This window comes from Camelus bactrianus, chromosome 34, assembly GCF_048773025.1.
Source record: "Camelus bactrianus isolate YW-2024 breed Bactrian camel chromosome 34, ASM4877302v1, whole genome shotgun sequence".
In the NCBI taxonomy this organism is placed as follows: domain Eukaryota; kingdom Metazoa; phylum Chordata; class Mammalia; order Artiodactyla; family Camelidae; genus Camelus; species Camelus bactrianus.
Genome location: NC_133572.1, coordinates 17,719,471 through 17,739,677, shown reverse-complemented (window position 1 = coordinate 17,739,677; position 20,207 = coordinate 17,719,471). Strand labels below are relative to the sequence as shown.

General features: G+C 37.7%; 1 protein-coding gene across 2 annotated transcripts in view; it reads right to left on the bottom strand.

Annotated features, from left to right (window-relative positions):
* MRPS35 (mitochondrial ribosomal protein S35) overlaps nt 1-16,173 on the bottom strand; it is a 30,733-nt gene extending 14,560 nt beyond the window's left edge. The window contains exons 1-5 of one of the 2 annotated variants that reach the window (XM_074357615.1): nt 16,003-16,173; nt 12,700-12,737; nt 11,405-11,572; nt 9,535-9,595; nt 3,387-3,526 (exon numbers count right to left, since the gene is read on the bottom strand). In XM_074357615.1, the coding sequence (XP_074213716.1) occupies nt 3,387-3,526; nt 9,535-9,595; nt 11,405-11,572; nt 12,700-12,737; nt 16,003-16,114 (519 nt within the window). In that variant the 5' untranslated portion in view covers nt 16,115-16,173. The remainder of the gene's footprint in view (nt 1-3,386; nt 3,527-9,534; nt 9,596-11,404; nt 11,573-12,699; nt 12,738-16,002) is intronic. The other variant, XM_074357614.1, reaches the window with a different exon arrangement.
* Between the last annotated feature and the right edge of the window lie 4,034 nt (nt 16,174-20,207).

Here is a 20,207-nt window from a genome sequence, read left to right as displayed (position 1 = left end):
CTACTTTGCAACAGTTCATCGAATGAGTCTTCCTTAAAACATATTTCAGGAAATGTTATGCTAAATGAACATACTGTTTAATTTGCAGAGAATTATGGTCTAGGCTGAAAGGTATTATCTAGAGATGAATAAGCTTGACCCAGAAAAATAGGTGAGACACTAGAATACAGTTAAATAAGGTAAATTATAGACTATTTTCCCTGGTGAGGATTAAGAATAAGAGACAAAACTGTATGAAGAAGAAAAGGCTAAATAAGACTTTGAAATCCCTGCATTTCCCTCAAGACAACCATAGCCTAAGAGCTTATTTATTTTTCTATTTGTCCCACTAGACAGCAAACCCTTGAGAGTAAGAACAATACCTGTCTTGTTTCTGGAACGGCCTAGCAGCTAAAAAGCACGCAACATAAATTGGCAGAATGAATGCATAAATTTTAAAAGAGGAAGAGGAGATAACATACATACATATCTATATCTGTATCTGTATCTATATAATTTTTAGCACAGTGATTTTTTTATTTGGACTAGAGAAAATAGAAAACAAACATAAATGCACCCCTAAAGAATGTATGTAGTAAGAATGCTATTAAATACCAATCTCACAGAATGGCCATATGTTACAGACAATGTGAAATTACCTCAGCCCCCTGAAAAGACTACACGTCAACAACCAGGTTATCAGCTTGATGGGTAAAATAAGCAATTTTATGACTCTGATTGTTAACAATAAGGAGAATTACCTATAAGAAAACCATAAAATGTACCTAATTATAATTATAAAAAACATATGCATACATACATGCACAGAGATACAGTATAAAGAGTTTTTACATTAGAATAATGGAATGTAGTGATTTTTTTCCTTTTAAAACTCCTTCAATGCAACCATATTAATGAAAAAATTTTAAATTTACCGTTCAAAAAATTTCAATTTCTACCTTTTTATGTATTAAGTAGTAAAAAAAAAAAATGGCAGCAATGCTGATCATTACTGTAACAGCTGCTTTAAAACCCATGTTCACATTAACATTTTAATGTTCAAAAATTACATAGAGTTTTATGCCAGAAACTCCTAACAGCTGTGTGGTGCACGCACGCCACCTGGTAGCACTCATAGGCACTGCAAAACTGCAGCCTTTAACTTGGGACTAATACTCTTAGTTTGAAGTTGGGTGACATTCATTTGTCATTCTTTTTCCAAAATTCAAAAGAATCCTTAGGCTTTTCTTTTTCCAGGTTACTATTACTGTAAAGAATCAATATTGTTCTATTAACATTATCCCCAAAACAATGCTGACATTTCAGATCATAAGAGGCTGTGTTTATATGTGTGTATCCTCAAAGATCTCATTTAAAAGAACAACATGAAAAAATTGTCTAAACATGTGAAGTGTCTATTTTCAAGTACAGTGCAGGCAGTGAAAGAACCATGGTGTTACCTGTAAGGCAAGAACTGGGCTTGACTTCCAGATTTGCTACTTACCAGCTAAGTGACCCTAAGCAAATCATGGGATTATTGTTTCCTCATTTATAAAATAGGAAGGATTCACAGAATTGTTGTCAGGAATAAATGAGATTAAGTAGAAGAAAGCACTTTTACAGTAAAATTTTATACAAATACAAGTTGGTTTTAATCCTAAACTACTTTTACGACTATCAGGAAAAATATGGCACTACCCTTCTTTCTTTGAATTTAAAAATTTAAAAACCCTCAAACATGGCTGGCGTAACTGTAAAATAGTGCAGCCACTTTGTAAAACAGCTTGGCAGTTCCTCAAATGTTACACATGGAGTTACTATATGACCCAACAATTCTACTCTTAGGTATAGAGCCTAAAGAACTGAACACATATGTCCACACAAAAATCTGTCCACGAATGTTCACAGCAGCATTATTCATAACAGCCCAAAGTGCAAACAACCCAAATGTCTAGCAACTGATGTGAGGATAAATAAAATACGGTATTATCCATAAAATTAAATATTATTTGGCAATAAAAAGGAGAGAACTGATCCATGCTACAAAAGATGAAACAGTGAAAGCATTATACTAAGTGAAAGTATACTTACTGTATGATTCATTTATATCAACTGTCAGGAACAGGCAAATCCACAAAGAAAGAAAGTAGATTAGTAGTTGACAGGAGCTTGTGGGTAATGAAGAGTAGGGGAGAACAGGGAGTGACTGGTTATGAGTATGGGGTTTCTTTCTATGGTGATGAAAATCTCTGGAGTTAGGTAGTGGTGATGGCTGCACAACTCTGTGACTATATTAAAAACCACTGATTTGTAAACTTTTGAAAGGGTGAATCCTATTGTATGTGAATTATATCTCAATAAAGCTGTTATTAAAAAGAAAAAAATAAGTATGTAAGAAATCACTACACCATCAAAATGGGCAAATGACCAAAAAAAAAAAAAGCATTTTACAAAGGAATAAATTCTCACCTTCATTTGAATTCAAAGGCATACATATTTTAAATATGATATATTTTTTACCTATCAAACTGACAGGTAGTAACAATAATGTCTAGGTTGGTGAGAGTACAGGAAAACAGGCTTTCTCACAATCTTGGTGTTGTATTTGTTACATTTCCTGCAGGAACTGTATAACACATAATCAGAAAATGTTTATCTTTAAAAGATCCACCTGCTTTGAGCTGACTTCTCATTTTAGTCAGTTATCCTAGAAACATAATTAGGGATATATATAAATATTAATCTCTGAGGATATTCATTGTATTTTTCTAATAAAGGAAACTGTTAGAAAGCCTAAATGTCCCAAAATATGGGAAACTTACATAAATAAATTATGGTAGATCTATGCTATGGAATCATTCATTTGTATCTCTTGCTCCAGCATCTCCCACTTCAGTCTCAGAAAAAGGACTACATCTGAGCTGATCGGTAGAATTGTTGGGTCACAGAGTAACTCCGTGTGTAACATTCTGAGGAACTGCCAAGCTGTTTTACAAAGCGGCTGCACTATTTTACAGTTTCACCAGCAAACATTGTCTTGGCACCTTAACAGACCCTCATTTACACACGAGTCCATGCAGCCATTAAAAATAAAATTAAAGAATGTTTGGTAAGTGGGAGATTTTAAATTGCATTATTAAATGAAAAAGAGCAGATAACTAATCACATCAGCCCAATAACACGCACAGAGGCTGTCTGTATACATACTAAAATGCACTCCCACAGTCCATAGTGGTGTTTATGAATGGTGGAACTATAATAGGCAGTTTCATTTTATACTTTAAAAAACTTATAGTTTCTAAATTTCTAGGATAAATATGTATCAGTTTTATAACCACACATACAAAATACTATCTCAAAATACTGTGTTGTAATAATTCTTATTTAAAAAAATAACTAACTCTTACCCTCAAGGTTACTACTCGGGCTTTGGGGTTTCGAATGGACGGTCCTGCTGAAACGTAATCAGCCGTGTCAATTTCAATCGGAAAATGCTTCTCGCATTTCTCATCACTGTCTAACGCAGCTGGCCACTCAGTGCAAAAGTCTGAGAATTAAAAAAAAAAAAAAAGACCTCAGTTATAGTTTTGTAAGTAAATTCTCATTGTAACGTATGCTATCAGACAAAATCAGATTATTGAGACAGACCACTGTTAGGATACGTGAAACGAAAGGACAGATTCTCTTCTGCACTTTATGTACACATCGTCATCCTGCATCCCTTTTCTTCTTAGGTGCATCCTAATTAGGTGATTTAACTAAGGGAATGACCTGGATTGTTCAGGCTCGGTGGGGAGCAGTACACTGAGTTAAAAGGGAGCTATGACTTGATGGAAGCTTATGACAGCTGTGCACATACCTGTTATGAGAGTTTAATTCCTTCTCACCAACTAAAAGCAAACAGTTCACGGTACCCGGAGCGTTACTATTTTAAAAGGCAACAGATAATATTACTTAATTCACACCCAAATGAAGATTGCTAAACATCAGCTGAAGGGAAGTGAAAGCAGCTCTGAAAAAGCTCTGAGAGGGAACTGAGATGTGGGCAGCATTCTTTAAGAAACAGAGCTGAACAGGCCTCTCACTGAAACAGGTACAAAGGCTCGGTCCCCCTTAAATGGGTCCTTAACAGTAATTCACGTTTCTTCAGTGTGACTTCTGAGCCACTGGGGCTAAATGGAAAGAGGAACAGACTTGCCCTCAGATTCGGGCAGGAGAGCTGGCCGAGAGAGGAGGTGGGTCTAGGTCCGAGACCTGGGCTACAACAGGGAGTTCCAAGCACTGAGAACACTGCTTACAGCACCTGATCTTGGGCCTCAACTGGGGGAAAAAAGTCTTTAAAGAAAAAGAGATCCCAGCCTCCCACAGCTATCAGCACTGAGGGGCTCAGGAGGCAGGCAGCTGATTTCATTTTGCCCTATTCCCACCATGTCAGTGCGGCAGAGGGCTCCTAGCTTGGGATGAAAACTTCCGGAATTATCAGGTTCCCCTCGATGGGAATCTCATTTCCTAAACATCCTCATCTTAAGAAGAGCAGAAGTAATGGGCTTCTTAGGTCAGAGATATTAGACCTCATGGACCAATGCTTTCTCCAATAACTTGTCCCCCGAGCTAACAACTTTCTTACAGCAGGTATTATATTTAGCTCCCATTTTGGCTTTAATGTCAGTCAGCAAAATGTCACTCTGGATTACAGAGACTTTCCAAGATCTGGGAGTAAACATATGTTAGCGAATTAAGTATAGCTCACACCATTCCCTAAATACTGTGTTTAAGAGATCAATACTCAGACACTTTGAGGGGAAAGAAGTATCTTTGCCATTAAGAACATTTTGACATTTAAATGGAATGAACAGCAAAATTACTGAGGTTAAATTTCATTCCCATTATGGACTAATTCCAGCATCCTGTACTGTAAGAGGCAACACTGCCAGGCACTTTATAAGACAGACTAGTTTGGGGAATTTTATGAGTTACTGAGTTTGTACCAACTCTTTAAAAAAAAAAAACAAAAAAAATTTTGGATAAGTTATTTCAATCACTAGATGATAATTTCAGCTTTTAAACTAAATCACCCAATTACATATGTTTCAAAAAATTCAGCCAACTGGAAAGTACATAATAGACCCCCATTAGCCTTTTATTCCTCTGATAGGTAGAGCAATAAACTAGACTTTGGAAGGCCTTGGTTTTTACTTAACTTCTACCACTGATTATTAAAGTTTTGGTAAATTACCTAACTTTCCCGTGCTTCAGATTTTCCATTTGCAAGTTAGATACAAAAATCTGAACTGACCTACTTTGCAAGAAAACTGAGAAGAAATATCTGAAAAGCCTTCAAGTTATTTGGAAGATATAATCTAAATCTAGAAGCTGGCAGAAGTGTAAAGGCAAAATTAAGGAAAGAATAAAACATTCACTCAAATACTGTAAAATAAAACGCTACTCTTCTGAATGTGCTGTATGGAAGTCTTTCATTTAAAAATTATGAATTATTTTAGAACTATCTTATTACAATGACCAGTTTCTAAATTATAAATGCACATTTAAAAATAATGTGTAGAAAGGAAAACAATGGAATTTATCAGTGTAACACACTTGTTTTTACAAAGGATCAAAACTGTTTTTACAAAGGATCAAAAAATGATATGTGGGTACAAATTTGCAACTGTGTCAGTCTAACATCAGGCACCAACAAATACAGAAACAAACAATCTAGGGCATAGAAATGCATCCTTACATTTCAAAACAGAAGACCACACATGAATGAAAATAGAAGAGATTTTTCTTCCTTCATTTTAAGAGTAAGGTTACTATTCCTCCTTTTTAGACCTCTTTTTATGAACTCTTTCTCTTCTTCCTTATATTTTTCCAATGGAAGACCCTCCCAAAAGCTCAAATTTCATCATAATCATGTTCACTAACTTATTTCTCCCTTCAGCATACACAGGCTACCTGTGAAGAGTTTCCAGGTTTCATTTTCTTTCCTGAAAAGCCTTAACATGTATACTGAGTGTGCACACATCACCTTTAAAATCAGCATAAATTTAAGACTTCATCCAAAAGTACTCCTGTATTAAATTACACAATCAGTAAGTAACAGCTACAAACCTAAAACAACTCAAATTTGCTTATCTGTATAGAGCCCAATACAGATTAGAACAGAAACTGAATTGGAATACTGCATATAATATGAAAGCACACAGAATCACGAACAAAAAAAGTTCTTCGCCTTTACCTCCATGTATGTGGGAAGAAGAAAGCTTCTGTACCATTTAATTTTACTACATGTATACATCACTTCTAATTTCTTTAAAATTTTGAACAATTTCTTCAAGATAACACTTCTCTGCAAAGTATCCCATTCCTCTCTCCACCCCTCTACTCAGCTATTCAGTATCATTCCACACTACCTCCAGTTTGGATCATACTGATTTGCATTTGTTGGCAACATTCTGCAATATTTTCTTCAGTCTTTTTTATGCATATGCTTTCTATAATTCAACAACAAGTCCTAGCCTACCTGAGCAAGGATTATGAGTTCTGATTCTTACTATTCATAGCACTTTGTAAAGTAGTCTGCAAAAAAAAAAAAAAAATCCTGCAGATTTGACATCTAATAATTCACTGAATATGACTTGAAAATCTTTCTTAAAGAAAGGAGAAAAAAGCAATGATTCAGCAATCATTCAGAATATAAGGCTATATAGCATTACAGAAACAGTGTTATTTTGCCCCCCAATCTTTATTGATGTAATAGACATAAAACAGTCTGTAAGTTTAAGACATACACCTCATTGATTCCATACACATAAATACTGCAAAATGATTACCAGCAGGGCAGAGCAGTTTGATTACTACTATGGCTTTGGAACATAGTTTGCAATCAGGATGTGTGATGCCTCCAGCTTTGTTCTTCCTTCTCAAGATTGTTTTGGCTATTTGGGGCCTTTTGCGGTTCTGTACAGATTTTAGGAGTTTGTTCCATTTCTCTGAAAAATGCCACTGGAATTCTGACAGAGACTGCACTGAATCTGCAGGCTGCTTTAGGTTTTATGGACATTTTAACAATACTAATTCTTCTAATCCATGGACATGAGTATTTTACATTTATTTGTGTCTTCTTCAGTTTCTTTCATCAATATCTTACAGTTTTCAGTGTACAGATTTTTCAACCCCCTTGGTTAAATGTATTCCTAAATACTTTATTCTTGCTTTATTTTATCACATGTTCATATATTTTATTTTTATTTATTTTCTTCCAGTTTATTGAGATATAACTGACATACTATACGGCATAAGTTTAAGGTGTACAGCATAATGATGACTTTCATAGACCATGAAATGATCACAATAAATTTAGTGAATATCTATCATTTCATACAGACAAAAAATAAATAGAAAACAAATACTCTTTCTTGTGATGAGAACTCTTAGGATTTACTTTTAGCAACTTTCATATATAGCATAGAGCAGTGTTCATTGTATTTATCATGTTGTACATTACATCCAGAGTATTTACTCTGAACCTGCAAGTTTGTGCCTTTTCACTGTGTTCTAAATTCCTCCTCCCCTCATCTAGTATTTCATTTTGTCATACTATTATAAATAAGATTTGTTTTCTCAATTTCTTTCTGAACTCCCATGTTCATTGCAGAAGATGCAACTGATTTTTGTATCCTGAGTTTGTATCTTGCAACTTTACTGAATCGTTTATTAATTTCAACAGCTGTTTTGGTGGTCTAGGATTTTCTATGTATAAGATAATGTCATCAGCAAGTAGAGTTTCACTTCTTTGTTTACAATCTGAATGAATGTCTTATTTCTTTTTCTTGCCTAACTGCTCTGACTAGAACTTCCAGTACTATGTTGAATAAAATTGGTGACAGTGGGCATCTCTGTCTTATCCTGATCTTAGAGGGAAAGATTTTAGCTTTCCACTGCTGAGTAACCCTAGTTGTGGGCTTGTCACATGTGGCTTTTATTATGTTGATGTCTGTTCCCTCTAAACCCACTGTGATGAGTTTTCTTGTGAAAGGATGTTGAATTCTATCAAATGCTTTTTCTGCATCTGTTGAGATGATATGATTTTTACCCTCCGTTTTGTTGAAGTGGTGTATCACAACGATTTATTTGCGGATGTTGAACCATCTTCACATCCCTAGAACAAATCCTTCTTGATCACGGTGTATGACCCCTTTAATGTACTGCTGAATCTGGCTTGCTCATATTTGTTGAGGATTTTTACATCTATGTTCACCAGGAATATTGGCCTGTAATTCTACTTTGTCTGGTTTTGGCATTAGGGTAATGCTGTGTTTGTAAAATGAGTTCGGGTGGTCCCTCCTGTTCTGTTTTTTAAAAGAATTTGAGAAAGATTGGTATTAATTCTTTAAATGTTTAGTGGAATTCACCAATGAAGCCATCTGGTTCTAGACTTTTCCTGGTGGGAGGTTTCTGATCAATGATTCAGTCTCCTTACTAGTAACTGATCCATTCAGATTTTCTACTTCTTCATGATTTAGTCTTGGTATATTATGTTTCCAGGAACATATGCATTTCTTCACAGCTGTCCAATTCGCTGGCATAAAACTGTTCATAGTGGTCTCTTAGATCTTTTGTATTTCTGTGATATGAGTTATGTCTCCTATTTCACTCACAATTTTGAGGCCTCTATTTTTCTTGGTGAGTCTAGATAAAGGTTTGTCTATGTTTATCTTTTCAAAAAACAAGCTCTGTTTCATTGATCTTTTCTGTTGTCCTTTTAGTCTCAATTTACTTCCACTCAGACCATTATTTTTCCATCCTTCTACTAACTTTGGGCTAAGTTATTCTTCATTTTCCAGTTCCTTGGGGTCTAAATTTAGGTGGTTTATTTGACATTTTTCTTTATTCTTAATGTAGGCATTTATTGCTATAAACTTCCCTCTTGGAACTGCTTTGGGGACATCCCATATCTCAAGATAGTTTTTATTTTTTGATTTCCCTTTGGTGGCTTCTTTGAACCAGTATTTGTTTAGGGGCATGTTATCTAATCTCCACATATCTGCGAATTTTCTAGTTTCCTTCTTGTAATAGATTTCTAGCTTCATATCATTATGGTTGGAAAAAATGCTTGATATGATTTTAATCTTCTTAAATTGCTTAAGACTTATTTTGTGGCCTAACATGTGATCTATCCTGAAAAATGTTTCACATGGGCTTGAGAAGAACGTGTATGCTACTGCTATGGGATAGAATGTTCTATAAATGTTTGTTAAATCCACTTGGTCTAATGTGTAGCTTAAGTCCAATGTTCCCTTACTGACTTTCTGTCTGGATGCTCTACCATTGTTGAAAGCGGAGGACTGACGTCCCCTAATATTACTGTATTGCTTTCTAGCTCTTTCTTCAGTTCTGTAATATTTGCTTTATATATTTAAGTGCTCCTATTTTGGGTGCATAAATATTTATAAATATTATATCCTCTTGATGAACCGACCCCTTTATCATTAGAAATGAGACTCCTATGAAGTTAATAAAATATTAAGTTCATATTCTAAAACAACCACGTACCTTTAAGAGCTTCACAGTGCTTTTTAATTGCTACTGGAGTCAAATGCAGAAAATTGGGGATCTAAAATAGAGAGTTTCAAGGGATAAATTAGCTAACTGTCTTAAAACATGAAAAAGAAAATTTTCCAGTAAGACTAAATCGTAAGCCCCACAAGCCTTGTCATAAATAAAATCTGTTTTTCACAATGTTGATTCCGTGTCACAGGTGTTGTAAATTCAAGAAATGAATTCCTTGAAATAAAGATTCAGTACCGAATGACAATGACAATGATGGTGGAGAAGAAAAATTATTTTTATAGTGTTATTCCTGCCACAAATATATAAAACTGAAAGCACTTCAGGACACACATCATTGTTTAATAATCCTAATTGCCCCGGAATACATACAAATGTGATACATTTTCTACTTTGTACTTAACATTTTATGAATTGAATGGATGAATAAATGAAGCTAGCAAATCTTAACAGTTTAATGAAGAATGGAATATCTTTATGATATACTGAGAAGCTATCTACTCATTTATAGGGCCAATGCAAATTTAGGTAAGGTCACAGATTTGACTCTTTCAAATATATAATTAACATTTCCAGGCATACTTCTTGAATAATGTTAAATATCTAAATAGAAAATTTAGTTTAAAGAAACTCATTTGGAAAGAAAATCTGAACAAATGGGAAGTTACTCTAAGCATTATATCTGGGCTCTTAAGTGCTGATCAGAAAATGTTTATTTTAATCAAGAGAAAACAAGCACTGAATATTGGTATTATGGGGTGGGTGACTTCATCTTCTATACTTATATTTTTAAAACATGACTCAAAAATCATAAAAGGGAAAAAATTATAGCTTACGTTTACACAGCATTTATATTGGCACTATTCTATGAACTCTGTATATATTACCTCAGTTTATAAGCTTATTCAGTAGGACTTACTAGGAACAGATCGTATCACTGGACTAAGCATGTAGGTGATTCTTAAAAGGGCTAGTATACATTAAATGTTTGGATTTTTATGTTTATTAAAATTCCATTCACAACCATCATTACAAATACATTGCTTATTCTTTCTCACCAAGTGATATTTTCCAAAGACCTTTTCTTCAACTAAGTTCAATTCTCCTCTTTCATTTGAAGAAAAGATTAGTTTTGTAGGTGTCTGATTTCTTGTCTCCTGAAATATTCCCATTTCCAAATTTCATCTGTCTCCAGCAGCAGACAACTCCCTCTTCAGTTACCATCTCATTTTTTACCATCAGCTTTTAGCAAATATTTGTTTTTCACAAGAACCCTCATTAGTCGAAAATACAACTTCTTGATCATTCCATTGTGTGTAAAAGAAAACCATCTAAGACATGCATTCCCAGGCCATGCACATTTGTATCTTCTTTACGAAGTCTATTGTTCGTAAATCATTACAGATACTATCAAGTGAAGCATTTAATATAACCTAGTTTGCTTCAAGAAAAAAGAAGTTAAGGACTCTAACAATGATATTGAATCGTTTTCCGGGAGGTTTTTAAATAAATCTCTTAGAAGTAGAAACCTCACCCCTCCAATTCTCAATCTCAAATTAGGCTATTTCATTTTTTTTAGTTCTAGTTGAAAGACACAACATGGAAAAGATACAGCAGAAAAGAGGAAGCCATGGGACCAATTAATTACATTCTTAAATGCCTAGATTCTTTGAGTCTTCTTTACCATGGATAAGCAAAATATAATACCTATTATTACCTGGAAAAAATTTAAATTAAAACATAGTAAGCTGCTATGTACTGAACCTTGATGAACTGGGGGGAGGGGAGGTGTCAGAGGGAGATCAGCATGTATTTAGATGTAAGTTCTAGCCAGTGAATCAGCAACTTATCTCACCTTTAAAAGTTCCAGATTCCCCTCCTTGGCCATGGGCACCCCCCTTTTTACTGGATAACCCATTCGAACAGGAAGAGGTACTGCTGAGGGTTTAAACGGTGCCGCGACAGGGTAAACACTAGGCCAGTCCTGGTCCACAGCCATTTTCTCTGTCCTAGGAGGCAGTGCCTGAGGAACAGAAGAGAGTTTAATATTTTAAATATAAACATGTTCTTTCATTTTAGAGCAAAAAAACTGTAATTAAGAGAAACACAAGCAGAATTGCCACCTACAGAAAATCTGACCTCCCATAGCTGTTGCTGGTGAAATGAAAACCCATCAAACCTACCAAAACAGCTCTGCGGTTTCCTCAAACCCAGTGGCAAGGATCCCCTTTAGCAGCACATTTCCTTCGCAAAAAAAAACTTCTCTATTTCCTTACTTAGACATTTAGCAAACTTTTTACATATTGTTCATAGAGGGGTGAGTAACAATATATTCTGAAGTAATTTTTAAAACTTCTTCAGTGAAAGTCAGTACATGAGGTGACAATGAGAACTTGGAAATAAAGAAAACGAGAAATAAGGAAAATAAAGAATAAGAACTTGGAAATAAACAAATTAGGATGAAACTAATTGAATGGATACATAATGAGAAATAATATGTCTCCCAGGCCCAGAGAATAGCTACATGATGGCTTAGTGAATCACATTAGCATAGTTATTTTTTAAACTGTACTTGATAGACAGGGATGGCTAGCATTCCCTTTAAACCCAAAAGGAGGCTTAGAGAAGGCAAAACTCGGCCACACCCAACTAAGCAATATACCAGTGCAGTGTATGTCCTGGAAGCAGTTAATACTCCTGTGAAAATGGCTACTTAGACGATTATAATTGGTGCCATTTAACTCCCACCCAGTGTGCCTTTGTTCTGACTCCACACTTACTAAATGACCTTATAATTTGGATTCCTCCATAGAGATGTCCACAGGGTGAGGCCAAACTGATCAGATTAACACACACACCCCAGGCTGCATGACTGTTCAAGGCATCATCAAAAATAATTCTATATTCTAGTTTATATACCTATTTCCTGGGAGTATGTGAGTGGGCCCACCTCTCAAAGATGATCCATTCTCAGGGCACTGATAAAAACCAGTGGAAGAACAGAGCCAGGGCTGAAGCAGTCACCAAGTCAATGTCCCCTCGCGAAGCCTCCTCGGGCAGCACCCTTCTGCCTCGTAAGGAGCATCTGCCTCACTTTAGAATTTCGGAAGTCAGGAAGACAGCACACACTAGAGCACCTTAACCGCTTACCTTTCTCCTCAGCGGCCTTTCATTTCTGGATGTTCTTTCTGTTGTAGGTAAAAGACAACAGGACAGTTACAGTTCAACACTGTTCATGCTCCCACAATTCTCACATAATGTAAAGTATTCGGTAATATAGAAATGAAACAATTACCCATTTTCTGTAAGCTAAGGGATTAAATCATTTTAATGAAAATGAAAAGTCAAGAATAGTTAAGAAAATTCGAGTTACTTGACTTTAAAATATATTGTGACTGATGATATAGTGAACTCATCATCTAAAGAAATATTTTCAGTGACTTTTAAGGTTCACTGTCAAACAGACTCACTTTCCCACATTAAAATATCTAGCTAGAAATTAGTATCTTGCATCGTTAAAGATAACTGACTTGAAATGTTCTAATATATATACTTACTCATACTCGGAATTATTCTGTTCTTTACACACACAAATGAACTCCAGTTTCCTTCTCTATTGTATATTAGAACTGCCGATGCTACAATAACATCAATAACATAAATCGTAGCTATCCCTAGTAAATTACGTAACTGTGCAAGAGGATAAGTTACGTACAGTAAATACCTTTTAAAATATTAACTTAAGCCTCTCTAAATTAATGTTTTACTACACTGAAATAGTAAGTGTATTTACTCAGCACTTCCACGTAACTACTGTGCTAAATGCTTTTCATTAGTATCTCAATCTTATTCTTCACGATAACTTTAAGTACTATTATTATCCTTATTTACAGGTCACTCAGCCAAGAAAACGAAAGAGCAAGGAGTCAGGTGACGACAGCACAGCATAACACACTTCACACTCTGAACCTCTCTAGCTTCATTTCCCTTCACGAGGCCCCAGAGCTACACTGAACGTCCAGTACTGGACCCTTGAGTCTTCCTCTGAACCTACTGTTCTCTCTGCCTGGAAGGTGCCTCCCTTTCACCTGCCTGGTTTCTGTCCCCTACTCCCTCCTCCCCTCATTATCTTCATCTGACAAAATTTTTATTGGATCATCCCTCAGTAGTAATTCACTGATTCAGTCAAAACTTATTTGAGTGATCTTGTGTACCAGCAACTAGGGAGACAGCAACGAACAACAAAACCACAGTCCTTGTTCTCACGGAATGTAGATCTGTCCAACAGGACAACTAACTAGCAAGTAATTTCAATAAACGGTGATAAGTATTAATGGAAACATATAGCAGGGGATCCAACCTATTCAATTTGTTGGGGAAAATATCTCTGAAGAAGCAGACTTTTTAAGCTAAAACCTTAAAGATGAGCAGGAGGTAGCCATGCGAGAAAAAGTGTTCTAGAGCGAGCGAGAAGAGGAAAAATCACAGTAAATAGGTTCAGTATGGCTGAAATTCAAGAGTATAGCACAGAGAGCACTAAGAAAAGAGGTCAGTGATATTTAACAGGCATCTCAACTGTAACACATCATAGGCAGAGCTCTTGATTTCCTTCTTCCAGTCTTCCCAGTCCCTGTGAATGGTATCACCATTCTTCCAATTGCTCAGGACAAATCTAACATGGTCCTCAAGACTTTTCCTCAAGCTGCATATCAAATCCATCAGGAAATCCTGTTAGCACTACCTTCAAAATAAATCCCTGATCCAACCACACCAGCTTCTCCTCACACCATCACTTCAATCCAAGTCTCTATCATCTCACGTGGAGGACTACAGCAGCTTCCAAACTGCTCTCTGGCTTCCATGCCTAGCCCCAGTTCTCCACGCAGCATCTTGTAAAAGTATAAATCACATCATATCAATTCCTGTTCAAAACCCCTCAATGTGATCTCAAACTTACAATAAAATCCAAGCCAAATGCCCATAAGCCTTTACAGGATCGGGCCATTCCTTACCTTTCTGACATCTCATACTCCCACTCTCCTCTTTACTCCCTTAGCTCCAGCCACGTTGGCCTTCTCCTCCAGCCACGTTGGCCTGCTCTCTGTTCCTTGGTCACACCCCTAAGCTTGTTCTCACTTTTGGGCTTTTGCATCTGCAGTTCCGTATGCCAACAATGCTCTTCCCGCAGATCCGCTCAAATGTCACTTCCCTAGGGAGTTCTTTCCTGACCACCTACCTTATCTTACCCTTCAGCCACTACCCCCCATCCTTCACTGTCAACACCTGCTTTAGTTTTCTTTATAGCACTAGTCACTACCTGACATTGTACTGATGTTGTTTACCTGTTTATAATCTGACTTCCCCTCAAAGAATGTTAAGTTCATGAGATGAAGAGTCCTGCTGTATCCCAGTATCCAGAACACTACCTAGCACACAGTAGGAGTTAAGTATTTGTAGAATGAATAAATGAATGAAAACTTGTAAGTGTTAAGACTATGAAGAGCCACTATGACGCATTAAGGAATTTACTCTTTAATCTTAAAGCAATGAAAAACCATGTGTAGATTTTCAACACAGGGGCAGCAAGTTCAGATTTGCTTTTTTGAACACTTCACTTCTGGCTGTTGTGAGAATTCTGCAAGAGCAGACAGGGAGACCAGTAAAGAAACCATCATAGGAGTGAGAGACGGTGGCCTAAACTGGGCAGTTAGGAGTACGAAGATTAGAAATAGTATAGAAAGTAGCACGGACAGATCTGGTCAATGATTACAGGCGCTCCCTCGACTGAGCTTTTCCTGACCCTTGAGGACTCCTCCTCGGTGCCCTCACCTCGTCACTGTATTCCCGCTTCTGTTAGCACTGCACACTGCACAGTACTTCTAGTCCACGTACAACTAGTACTCAGCACAACCAGACTCTTCCACTAGGCTCCTCCAGGGCCAGGACGGTACCAGGCATCCCTAAAATCTCTCTTGAATGAAGGTGACCTCACCAATGCCTACTGAGCGAAGGTCACTCCATTTGGCGGCATTGTTAGGCCTGGAATTCAGAGCTGTAGTTTGTTCTAGGACATGTGTATACTTAAATTTCCGGGGGAAATTCGTAGCTCAACATTTCCCAACAAACACTACCGAGCACCAGCAACCAGAGAGAGAGACGTGTGCCGGTGACCCCGGGAGGGAGCGCCAAAGGCAGGGCGCGGAGGAGGGCGCAAGCTCGCGGCGCCCGGAGGACCCAGGAACAGACACCGGCTGCCAGGAACCAGGCGACACTCCGGGCACAGCGCAGACCCACATTCCCCGCTTTCCCAGAAGGCGGGCCAGCGACCGGCTGGCGGAGGGCGCGCCGGGCTCCGCGGGGACGCGCGGGCCCCGTCACCGCGGCGGCCATCACGGGCCCGCGCTGCGCCCCCTCACCGCCCCACAGCCCGGAGGCGACGCGGCAGACACTCACGCAGTCTTGACCTCGGAGAGCGGGTGGCCGGGGACACAGCGGTGGAAAAGGCCCGAAGGGTCCCGGCCCGCGGCGGCAGGGCCAGCCACGCGGGGAGCGCGGCGGCCGCCATGGCTGCGAAGACGGCAAGCGGGAAGGGCCAAGCGCCGGGCCGCGTCACGGCGCGGGCCCGAGGCCCTACTGCGCAGGCTCGCGCGTCGCGCCCCGCCCCTGGGAGGGAGGAACAGGAGACACGCGTGCCGGCGAGGTCGGCGCGCGCTGTAGCCGTGCAAGAGAACATCGCCCGCCCACAGAAAAACTAACGAAAAGAAAACAAAAAGTTTTTTTGTTTTTTTTGTTTTTTTAAATCTAAGCAGTCAGTCTAAAAACAATTGCAAATAAGGACCATAAGGGATGGGGGAAATGTGACTTACAGACGGCCAGTGAGGGTGGATCCTCAGATGGCCCAGGAATCAGGCAGTCTACCCTAAGGCCCTGCTTCTTCGCAGTCTGCTTTTCTGCACTTCCTTGAATGAAAGCCTTCAGCTAATGCGAGGGATATACTCTGAGGGGAGAGGCAGCATCCGATAGTAGTCAAAAGGATGGCATCTTGAGTCAGACTGGCGCTTGAGTTTCACCATCTCTGGGCTGTGTGATCCTAAATCAGTCAAAGTTAATAGAGACAAACGTCTGGCTGCAATATTGGCAAAAGTGAGCACCCTGTGCGCATAAGCTATGCGCATCATCAATGATTTGGTTAGCTTGTTTGTAGATCAGGTTAGAATTACAAAAGTCAGAACTCATCAGGACCTAGAAAATAATGGTCATCTTTTAATGAACTCTTATTTTCTACCCTAGGATGGATTAACTTACAACCCTTAATAAAAGTATCCTCTATTTTTTTCTATCGGTGTATAATACTCAAAAGTTAAACATTTTAGTGACAAGAACAACTGGGAACAAACACAAGTGATTCTTGGTGAGCATACCAAAGCAGAGCAGAGGTATGCAGGTGTCCCAGAGTGTCCTACATGTGAACGTCCCGTGTGCCACGGGCACCAATCAGCAGGTACAACAAATTAGATCACATGATTTCTTTTCCAGATTCCAACATAATCTTCCACTAGATCAGTGTCTTTGTAAAGAGTATATATTCACTTTTTAAAAGAAGTATTTTATAGCATGATAAGGGCACGTGTTTGTAATAATCACCATCCTCATCTTTTCTGGCCTTTTACCGTCCCATTATTGCTCCAAAGCAGGAGTGTGGAGTATTAGGTGCGCTGGTTTCCTAGGACTGCTGTAACAAAGTAACACAAACCGGGTGCCTTAAAACAGCAGGAGTTTATTCTCTCGCAGATCCGAAAGCTAGGAATCCAAAATCCAGGTGTTGGCAAGTGATGGTTCATTTCAGAGGTTCTGAGGGAGAAATCTGTTTATGCTTCTCTCCTAGTGTCTGATGGTTGCTGGCAATTTTTGGCATCCCTTGACTTGTAGATACACCACTCCAATCTCTACTTCTGTCTTCACATGGTGTTCTCCCCTCTCCTCTGTTTTTAAGATTAAAAGCATAGCCTTTAAGTCAGATGGATGTGGGATTTGAATCCAGGCTTTGTTTCTTTGTGATCTTGGGCAAGTCCACCTAACCTCTCTGAACTTCAGTTTCAAAGAAAAATGGAAACAATATCTTCATGAGGACCATTGTGATTATGTGAGTTGTGTTTCAGATGGCATAATATAAAAGGTGGCCATTGGAATTAAGCTCAGGGTCAATGCAACAGCCACTTTTTTTCCTCTTGATTTTGTGTGTTTTAGTAGGATAAAGTAGACATCCTATCCCATAGAAATTTAGGGACAAATAAGTATGAATCCTAATAGAATTAGTTCATATCCAGAGACTTCTCCATTTCTGAGCAAGATGTTAAGAGACTTTGTTCCTCCTTCTAACTGCCTGTGCTTTCTATCTTTTGTTTTACCCTCTCCCTAAGACTAAAGTCCATTGCTAAGACTAGAATTAAAGGAGCCAGAAAAATGCTTGTTTTCCTAGGCATCAAGTACTATAAAGTTCATTCTATATTAAAAGTTAAAAATCATGTGTAATGCCATCACCAGGCAATAATGAAATGTTTCCTGCAGTGCAGAGAATGTGCAATGATGTACGTAGGAGTTGCTATGAATTATGTAATTTTTCAGTTGGAAAAGATCTTAGAGGTGCAATCAGTCACTCATGATAAAAATCTTTTCTTCAGCCTTGATGAGCAAATAACCAAAAATTCTGTAGAAGCCACGCTAGTTTCACGGGCTTGTGACTTCTATTTAGAAGAGCCCCGCGCTTGGCTTAATGCTCCACTGTCCCTGTCTTGAAATTTTTAATAATTTTTTTAACAAAGGACTCCACATTTTCAGTTTGCACTGGGCCCCACAAATTATATAGTCAGTCCTGTGCAGAACAGTGTTAAATGTCAAGATTTTTAATGATGGGTTTTTACTATATTTGAAACCCGCATCAATCCAATGACTTTGTCAGAGAGCTATTTTTAATCAAAACTAACTTCTTTATAAGAAGAGTGAGCCAAACTTCGTTACAAGATTAAAAATATTAATGATGTAATGTACAACATAACTATAGTTCATTCTGCTGTGTGTATATTTGAAAGTTTCTAAGAGAGTAGATCCCAAGAGTTCTCATCCCTTAGAATTTTTTTCCTTTTTTTTTTGTATCTATAGGAGATGATGGATGTTAACTAAATTTATCGCTGTAATTATTTCATAATATGTGTAAGTAAAATCATTGTGTCGTACACCTTAAACTTATACAGTAATGCATGTCAATTCTGTTTCAATAACACTGGAAAAAATTAACTCAAAAACAAGTAAATATGCACTTACAAAAAAGTGAATGAATAAACCATGTCTATTCACAAACACGGCAAAATAGACAATATGCAAATATCTAGGTATATGGATGGACCCTGCAACTCAAATATCCACCAAAACAGTATAAATATATTATGCTATGTACATACAGTGTAGTGCTACCTATGCATATATCTTAATCCTGGTTGAACATTGGACTCACATTAGGAGGTTAAAAAAAATTTGTCTAGGTCCCCTCCTTCTGAGATGTTGATCAGTTGGTCTCCGTATATTTATAGCCTTGGTGTATCTGTTTTGAGTTTCCCAAGTAAATCTAAGATGCAGGCAGGATTGAGAACCACTGATATCAGCCTTAAAGCAGATGAAGTGGAAATAAATGTATTATTAGCGTGTAAAATTGTCTACAATACGTAGTTGTTTTTCTAAAATGTAGATTGTAAGGCATTTATAGATCATAGGATTCCATATGTGTAACTGTTTTTAATGTACACATTCTGGAAGGGTGAACAGTAAACTGGTGTGGGGGTAGGGGTGAGACTTCTGAAGATTTACCTTTCTACACTTTTATACTTAAATTTTTAGACCAAAATGCAGATTAAAAACAACAACACAAGAATACAATATTTTTTAAATCGAAAGCTTCACATTTTTATTTTCATTTAAAAAGAACATGGTGAGTGTTTGATTTATAGCTTCCAGCTGTTTGTAAATACTTACAGTTTGTACCAGACTCTTCAAAATTTTGGGAAGCTTATACTATCAGTATAGAAAAATGTAACATGCATTATCTCCTTTGAATTAGTTGAAGTCATTCCCATTTTACAAGTAAGAAAACAGAGTTAAACCACTAGACTCTGCTCCTAAGAGAATTGAGACTCAAACTCACATCTGACACCAAGTGGAAGACTCTTTTGACTCTGTTACCCCACCCCCTTGATAGCCCACTCTACACAGCACTGCTGCAGACAGGGGGCACTGTTCGCAAGGAAACATAATTTGACTGAGAACTGTAACCTCCAGGCACATTCCAAGTAGTAATAATTATTGCTTACCAACTTCGAGAGATGCCTCTTGGGCGTATTTTTGTCTGCTTACTGAACGGAGAGAGTTAACATGCTTTCCTTAACTCTAATTTGAAAAAAATCCATGCATCCCAATTTCACAGCAGCATTATTTACAGTAGCCAAGACATGGAAGCAACCTAAATGCCCAACAACAGATGAATGGATAAAGATGTGATATAGATAGATAGATAGATAGATAGATAGATAGATAGATAGATAGATATAATGGAATACTACTCAGCCATAAAAAAGAATAAAATAATGCCATTTGCAGCAACATGGATG